Consider the following 22,037-nt stretch of genomic DNA (forward strand, 5'->3'; position numbering starts at 1 on the left):
ATAACATTTTTAAGGGTATAGCCAAATTATGAATAGGTTTTGGTGCATTGACACTTAACCCATAACATTTCTTATGGGAGTATCTTTTAGACTGGTAGACCCCTTTTAAACAGTTGGACTGTCAGGTTAGCCCACACTGGATAATGTATATTTAGGAGACATACAATTTTATGAGCTCCACAAAATTCATTTCTTGATGAAGTTAGAATCTCTTTTTAAGGGCAAACAGGAATGGTGAAATATGTAAGAAACTGGACTTCTTTGAAGATGTCGAGTGAAAACACACCATTGCACATCTATTGTGTCTCATGCCAAAGTCACTGTATGCATTATATGTAAGTCACCACTACAGCAGGCTTTAAGAGCCCTAAGGCAGAGTGCATTCTAATGCCTGTGATGGCATGTATGCCCTTGTGATGTCTAGTCCTATTACTAGATATTACAAGTGACCGAGCACCCATCTTAGAGCTTGTACACGAGTGAACCAGCTACATGATGGCTGCACAAAAAAAATTGTGTCTGGTATCAAACACCGGTTCTTAATAAATCAATACTTATGCCAGTATAGGATTTAATAAGGCATGCACCCAGAGAGCATCTTAAAGGGTGCCTCCTGAAAACCTACTAGCCTACTAGTCCTCTAATATGCTGGCTGACTGGTAACCACCAGCCTGCTACCACAGACAAGTCTCTGTCGTTCCCCTCACCCCCTCCCCAAGAGGTGAAAGCCGTGCTCTGAGGCCAGAAACAATGCCTGCTCTGGCAGGAGGTGTTATCACCTCCGCCAGCATGATGACTAGTAAACCTGCATACCACAGCCAGAGACTTCAAAGTTCATGCCGCCTTTGATATGCAACCCCAGCTTCCCCAGACCTGAGAAAGGAAACCCCCTGCACTGAGGTCCATTGGGCCATTATATAATCATAAGACATGTTAATCTTCCAGGCTAGTCACAGCCCTAGGGTAGGCTACCTAAAGTGAACTCCAAAATAGGAATTCAACCATCTTGTGTGTGGTGGAATTAAGCACTGTGGGCCTGGGTTATGTCCACTTCCCACAGGTAGTAGTCATGGAAGGGTTGTAGTGACCCTAAGGGTAAGTAGCCCATTGGCTACTCCCCTTAATACCGCTAAACACAGTATTTAGTATGTCCCCCGGCACCAGGAACTCAGATTTGTTGGACCAAAGAAGGAGGACACTGAAGAGCCACAAAAAGCAATAACTGAGTAGCAGGAACTGACCCAACTCCGCCGGTCTGCCTGCTGCCCCCAGCAATTGCACCAAAGTCGATATATCCTGCAGTTGCTCTGCCTCCAAAAGCCTGGGAGGACTGTCAGCACTTCAAGGAGCCACCAGCATCTTCTGCGGAGAAGCCAACCTACTCCCCTGCACCCTTCAGGCACTGTGGAAGAACTGTGAGAGCCCCGGACTGTGGAAAACCCGACACCAAAAAGCACCTGAGCCCCCTATCCCGAGTCGAAGTGGGCCAACAGTGCCAACAAGGTCCTGATACCCTCCAAAGCCTAATCCCACTTTGGGTTTGGACAGATTGGTCCCTGTGACTCCGCCTGCTGCCTCTTCTGTGCAGGAACCAAGAACGGTGAGGAATCATCTCAACGCAATCCCACTGGACAAAGCATCACTGCACATGCCCCACCCCCCTGCCCAAGTTGCTGTGGACAGACAGTGTGTCTGCATGCCTAAGACCCTCAAGACTTGAGCCCTTCTTTGGGCTTAGCCGGACTGGTCACCCAGTCCCCTCCTTGCAGTCTCTTTTCCCAAGGACTGTTTCCAATTAGAGGGAATGGGACACCCAGTGCTGTAAAGCATCTCTGCACCTGGACGGCCCAGAGCCTCATGAAGTGACCTATTGATGCTGCTTTGGACCTTCCCCCATACTTACCTTAACTCCAGAATAACAGTCTCACAAGTCTTTGCCAAATAGCCATATGCAGTAAGTTTCTTTCTCATAGGACAACATTAGGGCACCCAATGCTGAAAAGCACCTCTGCACCAAGATGCCCCAGAGCCGAATGAGGTGACCTGTTGGTGCTGCCTTGGACCAGAAGTACAGTCCTGTAAGCTGTTACCACGTACCCATATACAGTATCTGTTTCTTTTCCCATAGGATAAGACTACCACATTAAAGTCCACGAAAGTGTATTTGCTGTAGACTTCAAAACTGCTAAACCTTAAAAAAACTAATATAAAAAAGTACCCAGTAAGAAGGTTCTTGGTGATTAAAAAAATATATATATTAGAATCTGTGCTTTTTTTTATTTTTTATATATATAAATTAGTGTCCTATTTCTTTATTGGGTGTAAGTCTCCCTTACTGCCTCTGTGTGTGCAATAAATGCTTAATACTATCCTCTGATAAGCCTAACTGCTCGCCCACACTACCACAAAAAGAGAGCTTTTAGGGTTATCCTTACCCTCTGTCAGCCAATAAAGATCTCCCTGGAGTATCTGCATAGTGTCCCCATATATTGGTACACTATATAGATAGCCAGCTTCCAGTAAACTGTGGTACACCAGACAGGATAGCTCTGGTTTCACCAGTACAGCATTTCTCTGAGCGGTGCAGACATCAGGCAAGACTTGTTAATTGTTAAGGTTTAATATTTGTTGGTGGGTGGGGGGACTTGTTAATGAATGTGTGATGTATAAAATGCAATGATAATATGGGAACACCATTCAATTGATTTTTGAATGTCACCTTCCTCTTCATTTTCTTTTGCTGAAGTGGTATATTTTGTTTTTTAAATACCATACAGGAATTGATATACAATACAGAAACATTCGCATTTCTGCTGACTTGTGTTACACACATGATTCTGCAACGTTGAGCCTGTTGCATTATCAGAGGGGAAAGAAGAATGGTTACCCCCATACTGTTACTAAAAGCAGCATTAAATGAGGCACAAATAACAAAGTGATACATATTTCAAACATTGCATAGTGATGGCCAGTTGGCTGCCTCGCAGCATTCTTTGCTGTTTTCGGTGATTTGATGTTAAATGGATAGAGGGTGCATCTGCTTCATGGTAAGTATCTTGAATGCAGGTTTTGATATACCTTGAGGTGCTTTGATTGGCTTATTGTGTCTTCATTAAAAAACCCTGAAATCAAAAAGGAAAGGTGTAAACTTGTATAGCTTTGTTTAGTTCACACTAAAACATTGTTCTTTATTTAGGTGTAAGCCTTGTTTGACAAATGATAGCAGTTTCTTAGGCAATTGTTTGTCTGGATTTTAATATTCACTTTTAATGCTTAACTTGTATATGTCTTACAATGTTATCTGGGAACCCTGTTTTCATTTTCAGATGGTTTGCGAGCAAGAGATTAAGGCTTGTGTTCTGTAAAAGACTGCCTATACCTGTTGATAATTGCGGTCATGATGTCCTTGCTGGATAAGTTCTTCATGTAAATGCGCACTTACTCTCCAGTAATTTGCTTCCCATCCCTTTCTTCCCAGCTTCACGTGTAGTAGAAGAGCGCATGTAAACCCGTTTTTTGCCCTTTGATTAGTTATGGTGTACAGAAGTATGCCTCTGGCTCTCTGAATGTTCTTTAAACTTCATGACTTATTAAAATAATTTTTACTGTACTTATCATCTGGATGGCACTCTTTCCGATCAACACATGTAATCGGGTTATTTGAATAAAGAAACCATTAAGTCTTCGGTGCTTGGTGAGAGATTTTCATTAGTATATTAAAGAAAGTGATGCTTCCATCTATCGTGTCTTGAGAGGAGCCATCCATTTTAAAGTATAAGAATTGAGATTTATTTACCCACTCCTACATCCTTCTCTAATAAGTTTTTCAAGTTTTCATAATTTGTTTTTTCAGACTGATTGTGGCATCCTTTATTTGAATGTTATCGTAAGGATATTGTGGACGCGAGTCTCAGGTTGACGGAAATGCGTGAACATTTTGATCCCTATTAATGTATGTTACATTTCTGTAGAGAGCTCTCCACATTTTAGAGTTTATAGTCTTGCCTTGTTGGCACCTTCCTTAAGTGAATAACTCCTGCTCTTGGGTTTACTTTTTGTATAACTAGCAGTAGAATTGCACATCCTAGTAGGCACTTAATAGCAGAGGGCAGTTATTACAGAACGATAAAGTTTTCCTACGACTATCCAATCTGACTGAAACTGTTGTCACTTTCGTGTTCAGCAAAGGAGAAGTTTTCTGAAACCTAGAATTACCTCGCTAGCCACATTTTCCTGCTTCTCATATTTATAATCCTTTTCCATAATTTGAGAGTTAAGTTGATCTTTTTATTTCCAAGCATTTTAAGGCTATTGGTCACCATTTGTCGACATCCTTAAACTTTATACAATGGAAAAGAGCAGATCATAGACTTTCTCTGAAGCCAGTTTCTCTTATTTGGTTAAACAAACTTCTTATTTATTGTAGACATTCTTTTTCAGCCTTACAAATCACCCTTTTAAAAATTGTCCTGGGTTAATATTGCTTTGAAAACACTTGTGTTACTATATCCCCATACAATGATTTAAGTCCAACTTCCCACACTTGTTTGTTGCTGTTCCTCTGATAACCTTGTCTCGATGTTAGTTACTTGACTGACTTACAGCTGCCATTATTGCCAATTTCTGCGTGCTTCTTTCTGTATGTTTCGGGTACTCTCCTTAGCTGAGTATTTACTTCTGTTGTTGAATCTACTTAAGGTAAAGAGAATATCAAATAGGACAGGTACACCCTTTTGTTTTTTTATTCACAGTCGCATATCCCTTTACAGTCTGCCATACTCGTCATTTCTGTGAAGACTTACTGCATACAAGGCACTTCTTGTGGAGTTATAGCTCAAAAGGCAAATAGTCTGCATAAGTTAAAAAAAAACAAAAAAAAACAAAAAAAACAGAAGTTCATTGGTGTGAATTTCAAACATCTTTGCACTAGCTTCTTCAATGTAGCCTAATAGGTACTTTTTGACCTACTTCTAATAAATATTCTTAATGCACAATATCTCCCCACATGTTTGGAAAACATTAGGCTTTCACAGCATATTTGTTTACCTTCTCCCACACTCTTTTTGGTCCTGGAAATGTAGTTCATTTGCTAATTGTGAGGCTTCGTACCTGACTTTTTTGGTTGCAACATCCTGAGAAGCCATTTCTGCTCCTTGATGGTAGCTCTGCTCATCTGTTGATGTCCACCACCAAGTCTGAGTTCTGTTGCTGGTATTTTCCATTTAAATCATGTTTGCATCCGGTCATTCCCCATTATGTTCCTCTTGTTGCAGTTCGGCGCCTTCCATATTGAAAATAAATCTTTGTACTTATTTTTAGTAATTTTACAGTATTCTTCAGATTGTGTGAAATTAGGAGGTAGTTGACTGCTAAATTGCTCTAATAACCTTGTCGTCATTGTAAAAAGGACTGGTGCTCCTCCGTCTGTGGGGAGAAGCCCGTTACCAAATAAGCAACCTTAACATTCATTTTTGTTTTCATCTTTGCAGAAACAGCCGACACAGGCAGCACCTATCATCACGAAATGGCCAGATATGGAAAAAATTTCTCAAGAGAGGGGCGGCCAAGAGGTGCACAACCTTGCTTTTGAAGGAAGGGTGGTCAGGGATCCTTGTAGCACGTAAGTAACAGAGCTTCTTAACAAAAGACAATTAGTGTCTATTAATAGTTACAGTCCTTGCAGTTCTCTCATTTTTTCCCGCAATGTAGCCATGATACATAAATATACATAAATATGTTCAAACAGAAAGTAGAAAACATGACAATTTATTATCTATCTCGAAATATACCTCATAGAAAAAAAGAAAAAAAAAGGATCAAATACAGTACTTCTAAAGTCCCAGTGGACCAACCTCATTCTGAGCTGTATAGCGACTGCCCGCACCACCCGTTCTCCTTCACTCAGCCAACTAATTATTTATGCCAGTCTTGCCAAATTCTTTTAAAACTAATCATTGATCCCAGTCTCTTGGCATAGAGTGTTTCCCTGAATTGCACTCACTTTTGTTTGCCAGTCTGCAGCAGTTGATGGAATTTTGGTCGACCTCCAATTGGCTAAAACCAACGATCTGGCCACTAAGGCTGCAATGAAGACTAGCTGCTGTTGTCTGATAGTCAACCCCAAAGTAGCCTTTGTCCAGCCAGATAACACAATCTGGATATCGGGAACTAGAGTCATCTACAATATCCTCCAAAAACTCTTTCACTTGGGGGGGCATGTAAAGATCACGTGTAGTCAGTCTCCTGTGCCCTGGCTACACCTAAAACATAGTGGCAAGACCTTCGTACATGCCATGATGCTTTGCTGGGGTATGATATATCATCCACATACTGTATAATGCGATTCCCCTCAGATCGGCCGCTCTGACAACCTTACAGCTAATCTGATTATAAAATTGCCATTGCTTGGAGTTTACATGACAACCTGTGGCATTTGCTATCCGCTGATGGTGTCTCTGCTCCAGAGTCACTCTTAGCTGCCCACAATTCCCTGTACCAGTTACCGATATCCTGCATCACAGAGATAAAATAGGATCAACCAATTTTATCCGCTATTGGTTTCTCACCTTCCCTATACCCTGCACAAAACTTCTTAATTTGAACCTAGCTGGAAAAAAAAGAGAAGGATATATGTCAGAGCGACGGCTCACCAGTTGAGGCCAAGAAGAACAGTGTCTCATGGAAAAACAATCCTGCAGCCCATGGAAACCCGGGTCCGAACAACGTTTGCTCATTGACAAGCTTAAATGTAAACCCAACGGAATACATTCCACTAGTTTCAACCAGGGATGAAACCTGGGAATCTCATAACTCATACAAATCCTTGAGAATTACACGAAGTAATTTAAATTGAGTTTTCTTGGGCAGCTTAGAAAACTTCAAAAAAGGGGACAACTCAATCTTGGATTCTTGCAATATCAAATTTAAATAGAAGTTCGCACTGTGCTGAGACAGGCGAGAAGATTGTGGTCAGCCAGTATCACAACAATACCTAGTAATAAGTTTTAAGATCGGGTATCACAACCCCACGCCCCTTGAGATTCAACTGCAAGGCTTGTATTTTTGGCTTCTTCCCTTGCCACAGAAATTGGCGAATTTCCAGATCCACTGACTCAAAAGCCTGCAGCACTTTAATCAAAATAGTAGCGATTAGGAAAAGAATAAGAGGAAGAATAGACATTTTGATGAACACAACACTCCCCATAATTGACAGAGAGAGACCACTCCATTGACTAATGACCGTATCTTCTGCAGAGTGGTCTCTTCTTGCAGACACCCAGCTTGATGAATGTCATTCAACGGGGGGATTCAGAAATCTGCATACTTATGCTGCCAAAGTCTTAAATTATCAAGTGAGAGTGGGCATATTGTCGCCAGATCCTGAATACAACACTAAGACTATGCAAACTGCTTAAAAAACACTCTGTTTTCCCAGATGTCACAGAGGTTTGTAGATTTTGGGATGTTTTCTTTATTTCAGGCTTGCCTGTTTTATTTTTGTTTACCTGTCCAATATGCCACAAAATGTCTGGTACGAAAGACATAGCGTCTCCCTGCCTCATCAGTATTGACTCTAATTTTACATGTACTTCACTTGAAAGTTCAAGGAAGGACTTAGCCTTCATGATGTTCGGTTGTTTTGCAACAGCTGGGAACAGTCAGACAGGAGGGAAGAACAGCTCTCTGGAGTGTGCATCCCCAAGCTCTTTCTGTTGTAAATCATAGCAACCACTTATGTGATCCCTTTCAGCCAGACATGCCTTTTGACATTGATGACATGGATTACAGTTATGCAGCCTGTTTTCATCTTCGAAAGAATGAGGAGTTCACATAATATGAAATGATTTGAACTTCCAGGTAACAAATATATACAATGGGTAAGTGAACACTTCTATACAGAGGACAAAGGAGCTCAACTTGTGCAGTGTCTCACCTTGGAATACAAGGAAGCAAGAGCTGGAATTTGTCACTCTTTATGGCGGTCAGATCATCAGTTCAAGTAATGCAGCATGAAAGTGTGGCGTCGTTTTTGCAGACCTCTGAGTCTTGTCTATCCTGGAGTGCACATATCATATACGTTACGTATTACATGTGTCATCCACCCTATACATTAGGTTCTACTCATGTTCACAGGAAAAAAGATCAAAGAAGAATATTTTGTATTGGACCTGGAGACTGCACTGCTCATGTTGAATTCAAAGCATCTGACTTCAGTTAAACACATTTGTGACAGTAAAATTATGGACACCCGCCTCTGTCCCTGAAATGTGCGCCTGAAGTCCTGGAATGCAAGTTACAAGACAAACTGAGGATGAATGTATGCTCATGAATGTCTCTCAGTGAAAGGGAAGTATATCTATGTTTCTTTACACTTGTTTTGATCTTTTATGTTTCAGAATCATACAAAGTCTGAGTGATCACTGAGAACCTTAATGTAAAGAAAAGATACACACTGCACCTAATATTTCAAAGGCCTTCTAACCAATAGAATCTACAGTACCTTTAAAACGTTCACATGCTATATGCACCTTTTGGCACAGAAGCCTGGTTTACGTCTCTCACAGCAGGACTTCATCTATGTCTACTGATGGATGTCAGTGAAATAGTTCATTGCAGCCAGGTTGCCCTTATGAGTAAAGTGATTGTATATTACGAATCTAGCTCCTTGCTACCTATTCAAATATGTTTTGGAGAAAGACACCCTATATAACGCTTGTAAGGGAATGAGTTCAATGTACATCCCCACATCTGCATTCTCATTGTAGGAAAGTACCTCTTTTTGACATGGTTACCCCCCACTTTTTGCCTGGTATCTGATATGATTTCAACTGAAAGTGCACTGGGTTCCTGCTAACCAGGTCCCTAGTGCCAGATTTCTTTCCCAAAACTGCACGGTTGTTTACCCAATTGGCAAAACATTTAGCATTCTCTGTAAGTCCCTATTAAATGATACCAAGTGCCTGGAGCACTAAGGAAAGTCCCTAAGGACTGTGCCACCCCCAGAGGCCCCTCACAACAGGCTGTCATTGTAGACTGCGTGTCTTGGGGCAGACAAAATTGAAAACACAACATGATGTCTCCTAACACTACATACAAAATATGTAGGTCGTCCCTATAGCAGGCCTTACAGCCGTAAGGCATGGTGCATTATATTACATGTAGGGCATATCTGCATGAGCAGATATGCCCCTGCTACGTCTTTGTCGATTCTAAGACATAGTAAGTGACCAGGGAAGCTATTTTAAATGCATGTGGTGGACAGTGGTCAGTATGAGTTCCTCAGCTACATGATGGCTTTACTGAAGGTAGGGCTGCTTGGTATCCGAGATCTCATATTGGTGAACCCACACTGATGCTAGTGTTGGATTTACCAATACATGCACCCAGAGGGCACCTTAGAGGTGCCCACTTAAACCCTGCCAGCCTCTGGTGTGCTTGATGACCAGTTTGTCAGCCTGCCTCACAGGACACAGTTCTGGACCCCTAGGGTGAGAGCCCTCGGCTCCCAAGAGGACCCTTGAAAAGAGTTTAACACCCCCTCCCACTGGATGACCTGCTAATTAGACTTCCTAGGGCTTCCACCTTTGAAATGCAAATATTTGCACCCCCCGAGTCCACCCTGACCGCATCCGGCACCTGGACAGATGGGAAAATTAGCAAGACCGGTAGGCATGCCACCCCCAGGCGAGTACCATCCCTAAGGTGAGCTACTGCGATGTGTGCACCGTTTGCAGAAGTAACCATTTTTGTGATGGCATACTTAAGAATTCTGGGACAGGGTTATTCCCACTTCCCACATGAATTGGTCATATAAGGGGCGTAGTGACCCCAAGCATCAGTAGCCCTTTGGCTACTACCGTACACACCCCCTAACGCCCCGTATTTAGGGAAGCCCCTGGCACCAGAGAATCAGATCCTGACAGCCTAAGGAGATCAAGGACACTGAAGAGCTGCAACAGCAGAAGGGGAGAAAATAGGCAGCTGACCTGTTACCAACACCGCAGGACTGTCTGTATCCCTTGTTGAAATCTGCACCAAAGACGAAACCTGGAAGGTCTATCTGCCTTCGAAAACGACTCAAGACTTCCTGTGAACTGCAGCCCTGTTCTCCAAAAACCTCCAAATAAGGGACTCTGAAGCCTCTGGAACCGCCAAAACCCGACACTTGACGTAACCATTGTACCCACTGTTTTCGACCCGAGTTGAAGTTGACCACCTGTGCAAACAAGGTTCCCCTCTGCATGCAGCCCCCTCTACCGCAACCGCTTTGGTCAGAACAACCCGACACCTAAGAACATCTCAGCACCTGTAGCCCCTGAACCAAAGGTGCCTACCTATGGCCCAGCATCGTGAGGCCTGAGCCCCGCTGTTGGTTTGACTGGCCTCCTAGCCAAAGCCTGCAACCACTTTCCGCAGGGACCACACTGCCCCTAAATAGAGCACTTTGGGATTGCATAGCAAGCCCTGTCCACTCACTGGGAAACCCCTGGAGCCTTTACACGGTATTCACATACCACATAAAGGGCCAGCTTCCTGCACTGACCCTCAGACTGTGCACCTTTTAAAACTATTTTTCCTGTAATCTTTGATGTCTGGGGAGGCCATTTTCTGGGATCCCTTCATATGGGGATTAGCTGCCATGATGGAGTTTATTAGATTTTGCTGTTTGTGCCCATATTCTCAACTCAAGAATTTATTTTACTGTTGATCAACTGAGACTTCTGTTTCCGTAGCCAGGTATAAATCTGTAATTGACTTGAGCTGATGTGTGCAGACTGATCAGTGCAATCTGCCTGACCGCATGCGATATTCTTGGTTTGTAATACAATTGTTAGAATTGTACTTTTTCTTATTAATGCTGTCGCTTCTGATTGCAAAGCACCATCTCACCATGCTTCATCTAGATGATGATCTTTTTTGCTGACAGACTTCTTGTTGACTTAATTCCATTTATGCAGTAGTTTGATTACTGTAAGGAAATGCCTCCTTGGCATGGTTGCCCCCTGACTTTTTGCCTTTGCTGATGCTATGTTTACAATTGAAAGTGTGCTGAGGCCTGCTAACCAGGCCCCAGCACCAGTGTTCTTTCCCTAACCTGTACTTTTGTATCCACAATTGGCAGACCCTGGCATCCAGATAAGTCCCTTGTAACTGGTACTTCTAGTACCAAGGGCCCTGATGCCAAGGAAGGTCTCTAAGGGCTGCAGCATGTCTTATGCCACCCTGGAGACCTCTCACTCAGCACAGACACCCTGCTTGCCAGCTTGTGTGTGCTAGTGAGAACAAAACGAGTAAGTCGACATGGCACTCCCCTCAGGGTGCCATGCCAGCCTCTCACTGCCTATGCAGTATAGGTAAGACACCCCTCTAGCAGGCCTTACAGCCCTAAGGCAGGGTGCACTATACCATAGGTGAGGGTACCAGTGCATGAGCACTGTACCCCTACAGTGTCTAAGCAAAACCTTAGACATTGTAAGTGCAGGGTAGCCATAAGAGTATATGGTCTGGGAGTCTGTTTTACACGAACTCCACAGCACCATAATGGCTACACTGAAAACTGGGAAGTTTGGTATCAAACTTCTCAGCACAATAAATGCACACTGATGCCAGTGTACATTTTATTGCAAAATACACCCCAGAGGGCACCTTAGAGGTGCCCCCTGAAACTTAACCGACTATCTGTGTAGGCTGACTAGTTCCAGCAGCCTGCCACACTAGAGACATGTTGCTGGCCCCATGGGGAGAGTGCCTTTGTCACTCTGAGGCCAGTAACAAAGCCTGCACTGGGTGGAGATGCTAACACCTCCCCCAGGCAGGAGCTGTAACACCTGGCGGTGAGCCTCAAAGGCTCACCCCTTTGTCACAGCACCGCAGGACACTCCAGCTAGTGGAGTTGCCCGCCCCCTCCGGCCCGGCCCCCACTTTTGGCGGCAAGGCCGGAGAAAATAATGAGAATAACAAGGAGGAGTCACTGGCCAGTCAGGACAGCCCCTAAGGTGTCCTGAGCTGAGGTGACTCTAACTTTTAGAAATCCTCCATCTTGCAGATGGAGGATTCCCCCAATAGGGTTAGGATTGTGACCCCCTCCCCTTGGGAGGAGGCACAAAGAGGGTGTACCCACCCTCAGGGCTAGTAGCCATTGGCTACTAACCCCCCAGACCTAAACACGCCCTTAAATTTAGTATTTAAGGGCTACCCTGAACCCTAGAAAATTAGATTTCCTGCGACAACAAGAAGAAGGACTGCCCAGCTGAAAACCCCTGCAGAGGAAGACCAGAAGACAACAACTGCCTTGGCTCCAGAAACTCACCGGCCTGTCTCCTGCCTTCCAAAGAACTCTGCTCCAGCAACGCCTTCCAAAGGGACCAGCGACCTCTGAATCCTCTGAGGACTGCCCTGCTTCGACGACGACAAGAAACTCCCGAGGACAGCAGACCTGCTCCAAAAAGACTGCAACTTTGTTTCAAGAAGCAGCTTTAAAGAACCCTGCAACTCCCCGCAAGAAGCGTGAGACTTGCAACACTGCACCCGGCGACCCCGACTCGGCTGGTGGAGAACCAACACCTCAGGGAGGACCCCCGGACTACTCTCCGACTGTGAGTACCAAAACCTGTCCCCCCTGAGCCCCCACAGCGCCGCCTGCAGAGGGAATCCCGAGGCTTCCCCTGACCGCGACTCTCTGAAACCTAAGTCCCGACGCCTGGAAAAGACCCTGCACCCGCAGCCCCCAGGACCTGAAGGACCGGACTTTCACTGCAGAAGTGACCCCCAGGAGTCCCTCTCCCTTGCCCAAGTGGAAGTTTCCCCGAGGAAGCCCCCCCTTGCCTGCCTGCAGCGCTGAAGAGATCCGTTGATCTCTCATAGACTAACATTGCAAACCCGACGCTTGTTTCTACACTGCACCCGGCCGCCCCCGCGCTGCTGAGGGTGAAATTTCTGTGTGGGCTTGTGTCCCCCCCGGTGCCCTACAAAACCCCCCTGGTCTGCCCTCCGAAGACGCGGGTACTTACCTGCAAGCAGACCGGAACCGGGGCACCCCCTTCTCTCCATTCTAGCCTATGCGTTTTGGGCACCAATTTGAACTCTGCACCTGACCGGCCCTGAGCTGCTGGTGTGGTGACTTTGGGGTTGCTCTGAACCCCCAACGGTGGGCTACCTTGGACCAAGAACTGAACCCTGTAAGTGTCTTACTTACCTGGTAAAACTAACAAAAACTTACCTCCCCCAGGAACTGTGAAAATTGCACTAAGTGTCCACTTTTAAAGTAGCTATTTGTGAATAACTTGAAAAGTATACATGCAATTGAAATGATTCAAAGTTCCTAATGTACTTACCTGCAATACCTTTCAAACAAGATATTACATGTTAAATTTGGTTCCCTTTGGGCTTTTGAGTAACAAGTAAAGCACTGTACTACCATGTGACGCAGTGGATTTGGCAGAGCAAAGTACATTATCATTTGGGTACTTTAGATTAGGCGTACTCTTGAAGTACTTCGATAAGCAAAAACAAGTTGGGATCCAGAGGCAAGCCATGACAAGCCTGAGGGCAGTGTTTGTTGTTTAAATGTGTTTGTATTTTATTGAGCAGGACTCTTCTTTATATGTTTTTAGACCTGTAGCCTGCTTATCTAAAGACGAATAAGGTTGGCTTAACAATGAAGGATACATTGGGCAATTCCATATTCTTATCTGTCAAGGATAGTAGGTGACCGCAGTGTCTTCAGAAACAGCTGATGCAAAAATAATTAAGAGATGGCACCAGAAGAGGCTTGTAGTGCATCTAATGCGAATGTTTGTTCTCATGCTCTAGCCTCAAGAAGGTATCTGTCTGGGTTTGATTGAGAGCGTACTGTACTTCCTTTGTACCCATTTCGTTGGTAGTATTAAAGGTGTCATTGCCTGGTATCATTACCTTCAACAGGAAGAGGATGTGAAACATAGGGTACTCCTTCCAGCGATGAGCTAGCAGATGAACAGCAACAAGATAAAACTGTGAAGTTTCATATAGGGAGCAAACATTTCGTGTTTTTTATTACTGTCGTACCATCCATCTGACGAGTCTGTGCTAAATCTGTTTTTGAAATTGTTTTAGTCGTGAACACAGAGTTTGCAGGTGGCTGTGTACCTCAGCCATTCTTGGTGGGTAAGGCATGTCAGCAGGAGTTGCTTTTAAGGAGCAGATTATCACATTTAAATACAGGACCAAATCAAAAGGATTAAAAATTGTGTAAGTTGGACCGCTACGAACCACTTATGACAAACTAAGTGATGTCAACTTTCCTGAATTGGCTGTGTGAGTCAGGAATCCCTTCTTATTAACTTTATAAAAAGGTCATGGTATTCACATTTCTGGTACCTAGCTGTGCTTCTGTTCGGACTGTTGCGAATGCCAATGGTCCTTGTCTTTTTCTGCCACAAGAAACTCCTGGTTCATGTGTTGTCTCCTAGATGATTAAGAGCAAGCTTTTTTGAGGACCTGGAAGGAACTTCAGCTCTTTTTCCTAGAGCAATAAAATGCCAGGTAGCAAATAACTGCAGATACCAGTTTACATGTTCCATTAACGTTTGGCCTTCCTTTACTGTTTTGCAGAAATTGTCAGTCAAAGAAAGTTCTTTATTTTTCAGTCATTCTTGAATCCCAATGGGGAAGTGGTAGGCCAGGCAAGGTCCTCAGTTATTGGATTTTATGTAAATGATAATCAAAGTCAAGAAAACCTCCCTAGCTGCTCCAGATCAACCGGAATTTAGAAACATTTATTGAAAAAGTTCTACTCTTTAAAAAAGAATAACAGTAAAAAGAAAAACAATTACAAAAAAATTCCTGTTATCTGTTTTGCAAAGTTCAGTCAATCTTTTTTTAGGAACGGAAAAGTACACGAGCCAAACTCATAAGCGTTTTCAATCAGATACAGCCTGCATATATGGAGTGAGAACTTAACACTTCATTTAAAGACGTTTACAACAATGGAGACTCTCAAAGTCCATCTGGTCCAGCTTCTGCTCTGTATAAAAACAATCAACTGGAATGTAAGGTTCTTGTCTATGTGATCTCCTGTGGATCCTGCCTGCCACCATTTTACCACATCATCAGTTTTCACCCAAAAAAGTCCTGGCTCTTTAATTGGATTGGAAGTTCTACACGTTTTGCTAATTTGACTTTTCCCCAAATTTCTCTTCGATGATGCGGAACATATTTACCTTTCAATGGGCCATTTTCTTTCCATCTTGGACTTAATTTTCTGCGTTTCGTATGGAGATGCTGTTTTAGGCTTTGGTAGGTGAACAGATTAAGATGGGACAAATGAGTCCAAGGACATCCCAGACTCACCACTGTTTACTGATTGGGTAAGTTTTTAAGGACAGATGGGCTTAATTCCCTTTGTCCATTCGTCTTGACAGTAACCATGGTGGTTACTGTTGCAAGCACTGTTGGTTCCCTCCACAGGCTCAGAAATAAACAGCACATTATTTTTTGTAGCTGAAGACAATAATGTACACTTTGAAGGATTCTTCCTTTTTCTGAGGAATGTCCTCTGCTATTGTTGCTTACCGTTCTCAATCAGGTCATCCCATGCAACTTGCAGTGCAGATAGTTAAGGCACCCCATAATACTCCAGTGGCGGCGTGCTTACCTTGGGTAAGTTCTAAGCAGAAATTTGCCCTACTTTACTTGTGAAGTGACAATGGTGTTTCAAGATTTGAACAGTCTGCTCACCCCGCACACCTGATGTGAAATAAAGCTGTGGCAGCAACAATGGGTAAGACCTTTTCTGTTAAATAATTCTTCTTTTTGCACAGGAACACCTTCTGGCTTTGTTAAGCCCTGTCAACTGGGTTTAGTGCCACGGTCTGTCAAGCCATGCCAACTGGCTTCTAGTAGCCACCTTAGAAAGTATGACATTATTTAATGGCACTTTTAGCATTTGGATTTAGGACTGCTTCGGCAATTAACTTACTTCGTCACCTTATTTCGTGCCATTGTTGCCCTCAACATTGTTGGTTTCTCATTACTGTTGGAGTATGGTTTAATTGATTTCATTAAAGCATAGTTGATCATCAAATATCATGCAAGGTGCCAGAAGACATTGTGAGCTTGAGTCAAAACACTGGCCAAGCTGAAATAAATATATGTTCGATGGCATCTGTCGCTGTAGATACACATGTTCTGCATAGCTCGCCATCGGGTGTTGGGTCGGAGTGTTACAAGTTGTTTTTCTTCGAAGAAGTCTTTCGAGTCACGGGACCGAGTGACTCCTCCTTTTGTCTCCATTGCGCATGGGCGTCGACTCCATCTTCGATTGTTTTCTTTCCGCCATCGGGTTCGGACGTGTTCCTGTCGTTCCGAGTTTCGGAACGGAAAGTTAGTAGATTTCGGAAGATTTTCGTCGGTATTGTTGCGTTCGGGATCGGCGTAGTTAGATTCAACACCGCATCGAAGATCGACGCGCTCCAGTGCCCTTCGGGGTACTTTTCGATCCCCCGTCGGGGCCTGGTCGGCCCGACCGCGTGTCCAACACCGCCGATGGAACGGACCCCGTTCCGTTTTTGTCCCAAATGCCACAACAAATACCCGTATACAGACCAACATTTGGTCTGTAACCTGTGCCTGTCACCTGAGCACAGTGAGGAGACTTGCGAAGCCTGTCGCGCGTTCCGGTCCCGAAAGACACTCCGTGACCGTCGAGCCAGGAGACTTCAGATGGCGTCCACGCCGACAGCGCACCGAGAGTTCGAGGAACAAGAGTAAGAAGAAACCTTTTCGATCCACGAATCGGACTCCGAGGAATTCGACGATCAAAGAACCGTGAGTAAGACGTCGAAAACAACACATAAGAAAAGTGACAAGGCCCAGGGGACGCCACCAGGCCATGGCTCCACCCATAAGTTCGGTGACCGACCATCGGCACCGAAAAAGGCCCAAACAGTGCCGAGATCGTCCGACTCCGGTCGAGACACCGGCACGCAGCCTTCTTGGGATCGAGAAAGTGCTGGAGAGAAGCAACGACACCGAGATAGCGGTGTAGAAACGGCTCGACGCCGAGACAGCGGCACCGACGAAGATCGACGCCGAGAGGTTTCGACTCTAAAAAAGAAAAAAGCCACCTCGGAGCCGAAAAAAGATACAGGCAGGGTTTCGGTGCCGAAACAACCCGTAACCGAGCCAGGTCCAGGCTCTTATACAGAGGAGCAATCACTGTCCTCTCAGATGCGAAAGCATAGGTTTGAGGAAGAGCTGCAATCCACCGAAGTGGACCATACGCAAAAACGTATTTTCATACAGCAGGGAACAGGAAAAATAAGTACCCTTCCCCCTATTAGGAGAAAAAGGAGACTGGAGTTTCAATCAGACCAGGCGCCACAAACAAAGATGGTGAAAAAGGTGACTCCGCAACCCTCTCCTCCACCTGTAATTAACGTCTCACCGACGCAAACTCCGTCACATTCCCCGGCTCACACCACCATGAGCCAAGGTGACCAGGATCAAGACGCTTGGGACTTATATGACGCCCCAGTGTCGGACAACAGTCCAGAGGCATATCCAACAAAGCCATCACCACCTGAAGACAGCACAGCATATTCTCAAGTGGTGGCTAGAGCAGCACAATTCCACAACGTAAACCTCCACTCAGAACAAGTCGAGGATGACTTTTTATTCAACACCCTCTCCTCCACCCACAGCTCCTACCAAAGCCTGCCTATGCTGCCAGGTATGCTTCGGCACGCAAAGGAAATCTTCAAGGAGCCGGTCAAAAGTAGGGCAATAACGCCAAGGGTGGACAAGAAATATAAAGCACCTCCTACAGACCCTGTTTTCATCACCACACAGCTGCCACCAGATTCCGTCGTAGTGGGAGCAGCTCGGAAGAGAGCCAACTCCCACACATCTGGGGACGCACCACCCCCAGATAAAGAGAGCCGCAAGTTCGATGCAGCTGGGAAAAGAGTCGCAGTACAAGCTGCAAACCAGTGGCGCATCGCTAACTCTCAAGCACTACTTGCGCGCTATTACAGAGCCCATTGGGATGAGATGCAACACCTCATCGAGCATCTACCCAAGGAACTTCAAAAAAGGGCAAAGCAGGTGGTTGAGGAAGGACAGAACATATCAAATAACCAGATACGATCTTCTATGGACGCAGCAGACACAGCTGCAAGAACAATTAATACATCTGTGACCATTAGAAGGCACGCATGGCTAAGAACGTCTGGGTTCAAACCAGAGATACAGCAGGCAGTGCTCAATATGCCATTCAACAAAAAACAACTGTTCGGACCAGAAGTGGACACGGCAATCGAAAAACTTAAAAAAGACACTGACACTGCTAAAGCCATGGGCGCACTCTACTCCCCGCAGAGCAGAGGAACCTACAGCACCTTCCGCAAGACACCCTTTAGAGGGGGGTTTCGGGGTCAGGCCACACAAGCCAGCACCTCGCAGGCAACACCGTCCAGCTACCAGGGACAGTACAGGGGAGGCTTTCGGGGCCAATACAGAGGAGGGCAATTCCCTAGGAATAGAGGAAAATTTCAGAGCCCCAAAACCCCTACAACCAAGCAGTGACTCAGATGTCACTCACCCCCTCCACACAACACCAGTGGGGGGAAGAATAGGTCATTATTACAAAGCATGGGAGGAAATAACTACAGACACTTGGGTCTTAGCAATTATCCAACATGGTTATTGCATAGAATTCCTACAATTCCCTCCAAACATACCACCAAAAGCACAGAAATTGTCAAAACAACATTCCGACCTTCTGGAAATAGAAGTTCAAGCACTATTGCAAAAGAATGCAATCGAATTAGTACCAAACACACAAACAAACACAGGAGTCTATTCACTGTACTTCTTAATACCAAAAAAGGACAAAACACTGAGACCAATCCTAGACCTCAGAATACTAAACACCTACATCAAATCAGACCACTTGCACATGGTCACGCTACAAGAGGTGTTACCATTGCTAAAACTACAGGACTACATGACAACCTTAGACCTCAAAGACGCGTATTTCCATATACCAATACATCCATCTCACAGAAAATACCTACGGTTCGTATTCAAAGGAATACATTACCAATTCAAAGTATTGCCTTTTGGTTTAACAACCGCACCAAGAGTCTTTACAAAATGTCTAGCAGTAGTGGCTGCACACATCAGAAGGCAGCAAATACATGTATTCCCGTATCTAGACGATTGGCTAATCAAAACCAATTCACTAACAAAGTGCTTACAACACACAAATCAAATCATACAAACCCTCTACAAACTAGGTTTCACCGTCAACTTTGCAAAATCCAACATTTTGCCGTGCAAAGTACAACAATACCTGGGAGCCATAATAGACACAACAAAAGGAGTAGCCACTCCAAGTCCACAAAGAATTCAAAATTTCAACAAGATCATACAACGCATGTATCCAACACAAACAATACAAGCAAAGATGATATTACAACTCCTAGGCATGATGTCTTCATGCATAGCCATTGTCCCGAACGCAAGACTACACATGAGGCCCTTACAACAGTGCCTAGCATCACAATGGTCACAAGCACAGGGTCACCTTCTAGATCTGGTGTTGATAGACCGCCAAACTTACCTCTCGCTTCTATGGTGGAACAGTATAAATTTAAACAAAGGGCGGCCATTCCAAGACCCAGTGCCACAATACGTAATAACAACAGATGCTTCCATGACAGGGTGGGGAGCACACCTCGATCAACACAGCATACAAGGACAATGGAACGTACATCAAACAAAACTGCATATAAATCACCTAGAAATGCTAGCAGTTTTTCACGCATTGCGGGCTTTCCAACCAATTATAACTCACAAATACATTCTTGTCAAAACAGACAACATGACAACTATGTATTATCTAAACAAACAGGGGGGGACACACTCAACGCAGTTGAGTCTTCTAGCACAGAAAATATGGCGATGGGCAATTCACAACCACATACTCCTAATAGCGCAGTTTATTCCAGGGATCCAGAATCAACTTGCAGACAATCTCTCTCGATCACCAACAAGTCCACGAATGGGAAATTCACCCCCAAGTTCTAAACACTTACTTCAGACTCTGGGGAACACCTCAAATAGACTTGTTTGCAACAAGAGAGAACGCAAAATGCCAAAACTTCGCATCCAGATACCCACACAGGCAGTCCCAAGGCAATGCCCTATGGATGAACTGGTCAGGGATATTTGCCTACGCTTTTCCTCCTCTCCCTCTCCTTCCTTATCTGGTAAACAAATTGAGTCAAAACAAACTCAAACTCATTTTAATAGCACCAACTTGGGCAAGGCAACCCTGGTACACAACACTGCTAGACCTATCAGTAGTACCCCACATCAAATTGCCCAACAGGCTGGATCTGTTAACACAACACAACCGACAGATCAGACACCCAGATCCAGCATCGCTGAATCTAGCAATCTGGCTCCTGAAATCCTAGAATTCGGACACTTACAACTTACCCAAGAATGTATGGAAGTCATAAAGCAAGCCAGAAGGCCGTCCACTAGGCACTGCTATGCAAGTAAATGGAAGAGGTTTGTCTGCTACTGCCATCATAATCAGATCCAACCTATACACGCAACTCCAAAGGATGTAGAGGGTTACTTGCTTCACTTACAGAAATCTAGCCTAGCCTTCTCTTCCATTAAAATACACCTTGCGGCAATATCTGCATACCTGCAGACTACCTATTCAACTTCCCTATATAGGATACCAGTCATTAAAGCATTCATGGAAGGGCTTAAAAGAATTATACCACCAAGAACACCACCTGTTCCTTCATGGAACTTAAATGTTGTCTTAACAAGACTCATGGGTCCACCTTTTGAACCCATGCACTCTTGCGAAATACAGTTCCTAACCTGGAAGGTTGCATTTCTCATCGCCATTACATCTCTAAGAAGAGTAAGCGAAATTCAGGCGTTTACAATACAAGAACCTTTTATACAACTACACAAAAATAAAGTCGTCCTAAGGACTAATCCTAAATTTTTACCAAAGGTTATTTCACCGTTCCACCTAAATCAAACAGTGGAACTACCAGTGTTCTTCCCACAGCCAGATTCCGTAGCTGAGAGGGCACTACATACATTAGATGTCAAAAGAGCATTAATGTACTACATTGACAGAACGAAAAACATCAGAAAGACTAAACAACTATTTATTGCATTCCAAAAACCTCATGCAGGAAACCCAATATCAAAACAAGGTATAGCCAGATGGATAGTTAAATGCATCCAAATCTGCTACCTTAAAGCAAAACGACAACTGCCCATTACACCAAGGGCACACTCAACCAGAAAAAAAGGTGCTACCATGGCCTTTCTAGGAAACATCCCAATGCAAGAAATATGTAAGGCAGCCACATGGTCTACGCCACACACGTTCACCAAGCACTACTGTGTAGACGTGCTATCCGCACAGCAAGCCACAGTAGGTCAAGCCGTGTTAAGAACGTTATTTCAAACCACTTCCATTCCTACAGGCTGAACCACCGCTTTTGGGGAGATAACTGCTTACTAGTCTATGCAGAACATGTGTATCTACAGCGACAGATGCCATCGAACTGAAAATGTCACTTACCCAGTGTACATCTGTTCGTGGCATCAGTCGCTGGAGATTCACATGTGCCCACCCACCTCCCCGGGAGCCTGTAGCAATTCGGAAGTTAGCTTCAACTTTGTATATTTGTATATATATTATTTTAGCCTTAAATAGGTACATACTTAGTCACTCCATTGCATGGGCACTATTACTACAACACAACTCCTACCTCACCCTCTGCGGGGAAAACAATCGAAGATGGAGTCGACGCCCATGCGCAATGGAGACAAAAGGAGGAGTCACTCGGTCCCGTGACTCGAAAGACTTCTTCGAAGAAAAACAACTTGTAACACTCCGACCCAACACCAGATGGCGAGCTATGCAGAACATGTGAATCTCCAGCGACTGATGCCACGAACAGATGTACACTGGGTAAGTGACATTTTCATTTTGCTTTGCACTCTGACTT

At 44.4% G+C, this 22,037-nt stretch overlaps 1 protein-coding gene across 2 annotated transcripts in view; it reads left to right on the plus strand.

Moving 5' to 3' along the window:
- Positions 1–22,037, plus strand: part of LOC138268622 (mediator of DNA damage checkpoint protein 1-like) — a 142,386-nt gene that overhangs the window by 100,716 nt on the left and 19,633 nt on the right. The window contains exons 9-10 of one of the 2 annotated variants that reach the window (XR_011200038.1): positions 2,778–3,047; positions 5,490–5,620. Coding sequence is in view for 1 of the 2 variants with exons in the window: in XM_069218457.1 (XP_069074558.1) it covers positions 5,490–5,620 (131 nt within the window). In the remaining variant the exon portion in view is untranslated. Of the gene's footprint in view, positions 1–2,777; positions 3,048–5,489; positions 5,621–22,037 lie in introns of those variants that run through there. The other variant, XM_069218457.1, reaches the window with a different exon arrangement.

The sequence above is a fragment of the Pleurodeles waltl genome, chromosome 12 (assembly GCF_031143425.1).
Source record: "Pleurodeles waltl isolate 20211129_DDA chromosome 12, aPleWal1.hap1.20221129, whole genome shotgun sequence".
NCBI classification, from domain to species: domain Eukaryota; kingdom Metazoa; phylum Chordata; class Amphibia; order Caudata; family Salamandridae; genus Pleurodeles; species Pleurodeles waltl.